Source organism: Callorhinus ursinus, unplaced genomic scaffold (assembly GCF_003265705.2).
Source record: "Callorhinus ursinus isolate GAN/ISIS: 27379988/994484 unplaced genomic scaffold, GSC_fseal_2.0 scaffold21, whole genome shotgun sequence".
Taxonomy (NCBI): domain Eukaryota; kingdom Metazoa; phylum Chordata; class Mammalia; order Carnivora; family Otariidae; genus Callorhinus; species Callorhinus ursinus.
Window position 1 is genome coordinate 2606815 of NW_027397083.1, and position 7282 is coordinate 2614096.

Sequence of the window (7282 nt, forward strand, 5' to 3'; positions counted from 1 at the left end):
CCTCTGCATCACTCTGCTGCATTTATCATCAGAGTCTTTTAGAAGCAAGAGTGAGTACACATAACACAACTTCTCTACAATTCTTCCCTGGCATAAAACCTCAACTTAAAGAAGAAAAATGAAAAACAAATACTGAGAAACAATTATCAAGGTCATAACAGTATCAAATTTTAACAAAAAATCTTTGTCTCTGAGAAACAGAAAAACATATCATAAGGAAATAGATCTTAGAGATGTTCTTAACTTCCATGTGAAAGTGCTACAGAAACAAATATCAGGGAGACCATTCATTTTTATGATTTAACAATGTCACCTCTAGAACTGTGCCCTCCCCCAATAAGATCAGAGTTGTCTATCATGTTTGGAATATTAAAATTCTGAAAGTTGTCTGTAGCAACAGAAGAAAGGGTGGGTATTGGGGTGCACAGTGTTGGTATTCTAAGCTATGGATTCAGTCAATATATGAATATCAGAATTTTATTTCCTTCTAAAAACGTATAGCCTTAGAATGTTGTATTAGACACTATATATGGAACATCCAGTCTGAGGAGGATGAAAGAAAAAGGAATATTATAGAAAGGATATTGAAAGGGTCAAAACCCTTGTGTAGTCTGGAGGGTTTCCTTAGTCATGTGAATGCCACAGAAAAAGGTGGAGTTTCTAGGTTCACCTTGACTTCCTGGATGAGGGGAGCAGCCATGCCAGAGGCGAGTCCAGGAGGTTGTGGCTATTTATCTTTTGAACACGTCTCGTGAAGGCAACATTCAAAACATGTTTCTGGAGTGAAGGAGCCAGGTACTCTTGGGAAATGATGCCCTGCCAAGATGTCTATACAGGCACACCTCACTTTATGTGCTTTGCTTTATTGTGCTTCACAGGGCACTGCATTTACACCAATTGAAGATTTGTGGCAGCCCTGCAATGAGCAAGACTTTTGGCACTCTCTTCCCAACAGCCTTTGTCCATTTCATGTCTCTGTATCACATTTTGGTCACTTTTGCAATTTCAACCTTTTTCATCATTATTATATATGTTATAGTGCTCTGTGATCTGATCTTTGATGTTACATTTGCAATTTGGGGGGATGTCATGAACTGTATGCGTATAAGACAATGAACTTCATCAATAAATGTGTGTGCTCTGACTACTTCACCAACAGGCCGTTCCCCTGTCTCTCTTCCTCCCCTCAGGCCTCCTTGTCCCCTGAGACACAGCGATATTGAAATTAGGCCAATTAATAATCCTATAATGGCCTCTAAGTGTTCAAGTGAAAGGGAGAGTCACACATCTCTCACTTTATTTTTTTTTAAAGATTTTATTTATTTATTTGAGAGAGAGAGAATGAGAGATAGAGAGCACAAGAGGGAAGAGGGTCAGAGGGAGAAGCAGACTCCCCGCCGAGCAGGGACCCCCCGATGCGGAACTCAGTCCCGGGACTCCAGGATCATGACCTGAGCCGAAGGCAGTCGCTTAACCAACTGAGCCACCCAGGCGCCCAACATCTCTCACTTTAAATCAAAAGCTAGAAATGATTAGGCTCAGTGAGGAAGGCAAGGTCCATGCCAAGATAGGCTGAGAGGTAAGCCTCTTGCACCAAACAGCCAAGTTGTAAATGCAGAAGAAAAGTTCTTGAAGGAAATTAAAAGTGCTTCTCTGGTGAACCTACAAATAAATGATAAAAAAGTGAAACAGCCTTCCTCCCAACATGGAGAAAGTTTCAGTTGTTGGCATAGAAGATCAAACCAGCCACAACATTCCCTTAAGCCAAAGCCCATTCCAGAGCAAGGCCCTGACTCCCTTTAATTTCATGAAGGCTGAGAGAGGTGAAGATGCAGAAGAGAAGTCTGAAGCGAGGAGAGGTTTGCTCATGAGATTTAAGAAAGAAGATGTCTCCATAACATCAAAGTGCAGGGTAAAGCACCAAGTGCTGAGAGAGAATCTGCAGCAGGTTATCCACAAGATCTAGCTATGATGTTCATGACAGTGGCCTCACTAAACAACAGATTTTCAATGTAGATGAAATAACCTTCTATTGAAAAAGGCCATCTAAGCTAGAGAGAAGTCAATGCCTGGCTTCAAAGCTTCAAAGGACAGGCTGACTCTCCCATCAGGAGCTAATACAGCTGCTGCCAAACTGTGGAAAGAGCCAAGATGTCCATCGACAGATGAATGGATAAAGAAGAAGTGGTATATATACACAATGGCATATTATGCAGCCATCGAAAGGAATGAGATCTTGCCATTTGCAACGACATGGATGGAACTGGAGGGTGTTATGCTGAGTGAAATAAGTCAATCAGAGAAAGACATGTATCATATGACCTCACTGATATGAGGAATTCTTAACCTCAGGAAACAAACTGAGTGTTGCTGAGTGGTGGGGGGTGGGAGGGATGGGGTGGCTGGGTGATAGACATTGGGGAGGGTATGTGCTATGGTGAGCGCTGTGAATTGTGCAAGACTGTTGAATCACAGATCTGTACTTCTGAAACAAATAATGCAAGATATGTTAAGAAAAAAGAAAAAGAAGAAGAAGATAGCAGGAGGGGAAGAATGAAGGGGAGTAAGTCGGAGGGGGAGACGAACCATGAAAGATGATGGACTCTGAAAAACAAACTGAGGATTCTAGAGGGGAGGAGGGTGGGGGGATGGGTTAGCCTGGTGATGGGTATTAAGGAGGGCACGTTCTGAATGGAGCACTGGGTGTTATGCACAAACAATGAATCATGGAACACTACATCAAGAAGTAATGATGTAATGTATGGTGGTTAACATAACCATAAAAAATTAAAAAAAATACTACTGCTCATTGACAATGCATCTGATCACCCAAGAGCTCTAATGGAGATGGACAAGATTCATGTTTTCATGCCTGTTAATACAACATCCATTCTGCAGCTCATGGATCAGGTAGGAATTACAACTTTCAAGTTTTATTATTTAAGAAATGCATTTTGTAAGGCTATAGTTGCCATTCATAGTGATTCCTCTGATGGACCTGGGCAAAATAAACTGAAAAACCCTCTGGAAAGGATTCACCATTCCAAATGCCTCTAGTGGAGGAAGCAGCAGGATTCAAGACTTTAGTGAAGGAAGGAATTCCAGCTGTGGTGGAAATAGCAAGAAAGCCAGAATTTGAAGGGGAGTATGAACATGTGATTGAACTGCTGCAATCTCAAGATCAGACTAACGAATGAAGAGATGCTTTATATGGATGAACAAAGAAAGTGGTCTTTGGAAATGGAAGCTACTCCTGGTGAAGCTGTAAAGATTGTTGAATTGAAAACTTAGGTGATAAAGCAGCAGCAGGTTTTCATGAGGATTAACTCCAATTTGGAAACTTCTACTGTGGGTCAAATGCTATCACACAACATTACCTGCTACAGGGAAATCGTTCATGAAAGGAAGAGTCAGTAATGCAGCAAACTTCGCTGTTGTCTTATTTTAAGATATTGTCACAGCCGCCCCCACCTTCATCAGCCACCACCCTGATCAGTGGGCAGCCATCAACCCTGAGGCAAGACGCTCCACCAGCCAAAAGATTATAACTTGTTGAAAGTTGAAATAATGGTTAGCATTTTTTTAGCAATAAAGTATGTTTAACTTGAGGTATGAACATTGTTTTTTTAGACACAATGTTATTGCACACTTAAGCTACAGTATAGTGTAAACATCACTCTTATATGCACTGAAAAACCAAGAAAAAAAAACCCAAAAAACTCATTTGACTTGCTTACTTGTGATATTCACTTCATTACAGTGGTCTGGAACTAAATCCGCAATGTCTCTGAGGTGTGCCTATAATTAACTTTGAAGGGGATCTATCCTTACAGTGCAAATAAGGCCTGTTGAAAGCAGGGCTAAAGGTCTGTATGGTAGAGACTCTCTTCTGTGCCTTGGTTCTCAGGTCTAGGCACTGAGGAGTGGTGCCACGTGAAAGGGCATCAGAGGGTGGTAGGGAGACCAGAGCCAAAGCTGAGTTTGAACCAAGCAAGACTGTAGAGAAACCTGTCAAGATGGGTTGGGGTTTAGTTGTGTTTAGCTATTTTTTCCTTATCCTGAATTGTGCTTGTCTTTTGTTTTTTGTGATTTTAAGTATAATTTAGATTATTGCTAAAGCCTGGTCTCTGTGGTCTATGTGGAAGTAAAAGTGGATTTAATGTCCATGCTCTGTATGACATAATAAAAGGGGGAGAAATGCATCCTCACAAAGAGCACAGTAATGACCCCAGGCACTTGAACACACGACCTGTTGTCCCAGAATCAGAGGCTGGGATCAGACTGCTACCAACGCACATATTCAAGGTTAGACCGGAGCGTTTGATCAGGAGTTGGGTACGAGTGACTCCTTGAAAAGTGAATTGGGATTATGTGATCTGTGGTTTTGCTATGAATGAGGTGGTATTTGCTCAAGCTAGTCAGATATAAGTATAATGTTTACTTAAAATTACAACTATGGGTACCTATCCAATTTGAGTTATATGGAGATGAAAGATAATACTATACAATTAAACGTAAAGATTACATGCATATGGACTCCACGAGTGTGTATGTGTGGGTGTAAATAAACCCAATATTTGTATGTTGAAATCTTATCCCCTAATACGTCAGAATATAACTGTATATAGAGATAGGGTTTTTGAGGAGTAACTAGCTTCAAACGATGTCGTATCCAATATGACTTAGTCTCTTAAGAAGAAGAGATTAAGACACTGACATGAGAAAAAAGATCACTTAAAGACAAAGGATGAAGACTACCATCTACAAATGTAGGAGGGAGGTCTCAGGAGAAATCAACCCTGGCATCCCCTTGATCTTAGGTTTCTGGTATCCAGAACAGTGAGAAAATAAAATTTTTGTTGTTTAACCAACCTGCCTGTGGTACTTTGTTGTGGCAGCCCTAGCAAACCAATACAAGTATCAGCATATATATTTTATAAGCATGTGTGCTTGTGCATGTTTATGTGCATATAATTAAGGAGTGCTAACCTTAAAAATAAAACAGCCGGTTATTTTAGTGGCAAAACGGGTTTATTCAAGAGTAGCAGAGAATTGCACTTTGGGCCATGCAGGCTAGGGTTAAAACATTGGCGAGTCCAGACAACAAAGGAGAGGAGCTGCTCTTCTATAGAGGAAGAGGGGAGTTGGGAAAGGCTGTTATGAGCAAAAGTCTATTGGATTAAATTGAGAGTTCCAAGTATAGTGGTTTTTCATTGGCTGGGTTGTGACAATCTTTCATTGGCTGGGCTGTTTGCAGGGGAGGAGGAAACCTTTCTTCCTCTTGCTGTGGTTAGTAAAGTATAGAATTCTTCCTGCTGGAAATACAAGATACACCTCTTCCTGTTGGTTCTGTTGCTGACCACAAGTGGTAGAGTGTAATGCTCCTCCTGCTGGCCTCCTCACTCCATCTTAAATGGGTTTTCCTTGATTCAGTCCAGAGAAGCAAATCGATGACAGTTTTTGCTTGTTTAAAAACTCCATTGGCAGTGAGTTAACTCTGATCTTTATTTTAAAAATGTCCAAGAAGAATAGAAAGACACTAATAAATGAAAACAAAACAATTTAATCATAGTTCTTTGATATGAAGACAATTACATCAGTCTTAATTTCTTTCAATTTGATGTTTAGTGTGAAAAGTATACTTTATTGGCAAAGCAGTTTTTACCAAATACTCTTTTCATTGTGTCTTTCACATCTTTGTTCCTCAAACTATAGATGATGGGATTCAGCATGGGAATCACAATTGTGTAAAACACTGACACTATCATATCATGATCCAAAATGTAGCTGGAATTAGGTCTCACATACATGAAGAGAACCGTACCATGAAAAATTGACACTCCAGTTAGGTGTGAGCCACATGTAGAAAAGACTTTCTGCCTCCCTTCAGCAGAATGCATCCTCAGAATGGCCAACAGAATGAAACCATAAGAGACCAAGACTATCAGGATAGTGGATATCTCAATAGAGCCGGCAAAGTAGAAAACTAGCAGCTGGTTTGTGTGGGTGTCAGAACAAGAAATGGCGAGTAGTGGAGGGACGTCACAAAAGACATGCCTAATTTCATTGGATGCACAGAAGGATAGAGTAAAAGTAGCCACAGTGTGTAAAGTACCATGTAGGATGTCAGCAACATAGCAGGAAATTATGAGTGGCACGTAGACTCTGGGTGACATTCTAACTGACTACAGGAGAGGGTTGTGATTGCTTCGAAGTGATCATATGGCATTGCAGCTAAAATAAAGCATTTCGTGGTCCCAAAAGTAATAAAAAGGAACATCTCTGCTGCACATCCAAGGAATGAAATGGTTTTATCTTCAGATAAGAAATTTACTAACATTTTTGGGGTGACAGCTGAAGAATAGCAGGCATCCAGGAATGATAACATGCTCAGAAAATAGTACATGGGGTTATGGAGCCGAGAATCCTCAATGACGAATATAAGCAGTCCCAAATTTCCTACCAGAGTAAAAAGATAGATTGCTAGAAATAGCAAAAATAGGAAAACTTGCAGCTTAAAATCATCTGTGAAGCCCATCAATATAAATGTGGTGACTTCAGTTACGTTTTCCATTCAAATCCTATATAAGCCTAAATCTGATGGCACCACTGACATTTCGGTTTTTATTTATAGATTTTAAAGACAATATTTTTTTGAATATATAATTTACTCAATCATATCCTCATGTCTGTCTCTTACAATGATGTATGGATACCTTTGGTCCTGAAGAGATAGGCAGCGATGAAAAAGTGGGGTCCAAGTGAATGCATTACCCTGTACAAACAGATTAAATAAATTATTTCACTTCATTGTCAGCTAAATTTGCTGTGTGAAAAATAGTGGCACTTTATGTGGTTGAACTTCCAGTTTATTTTCTGTTAAATTTAATACCTCTTGTTTACATATTACATCATCTTAACATTCAGAAAGACACTTAAATATAGGAATTTTTGAATACAAAAATATAACAGAAAATAGGCATCTGAGTGCTAATCCTAGATACTTCATGGTGTACGTGGAATGCCTTTCCTTAATGTTCACAACTGGTGGAATGAGAGCAAATACACTTACCTCACAAGATTGGATTGGGTTTACATGACAAAATCAATGTGAAAATTATTTAATTTTTAAGTTTCCGTTACTAGGAAAATAGACTTATTTTGCAAGTTGTCATATGGGGCAGGCTTTTCCAACCAAACTGTTTTATGTCCTGTTTTCTGGCTATTGTATCATTTCATTAGTATTTCTAGAGAACAGTGATGGGCAGAACCAAAGACCTTA

At 39.6% G+C, this 7282-nt stretch overlaps 1 protein-coding gene across 1 annotated transcript; it reads right to left on the reverse strand.

Annotated features, from left to right (window-relative positions):
- Positions 1–5624: 5624 nt before the first annotated feature.
- Positions 5625–6574, reverse strand: LOC112829722 (olfactory receptor 5T9-like). The gene is given in 2 exon segments (XM_073904927.1): positions 5625–6205; positions 6208–6574. Coding segments are annotated over 2 exon segments (948 nt in total).
- Positions 6575–7282: the final 708 nt, after the last annotated feature.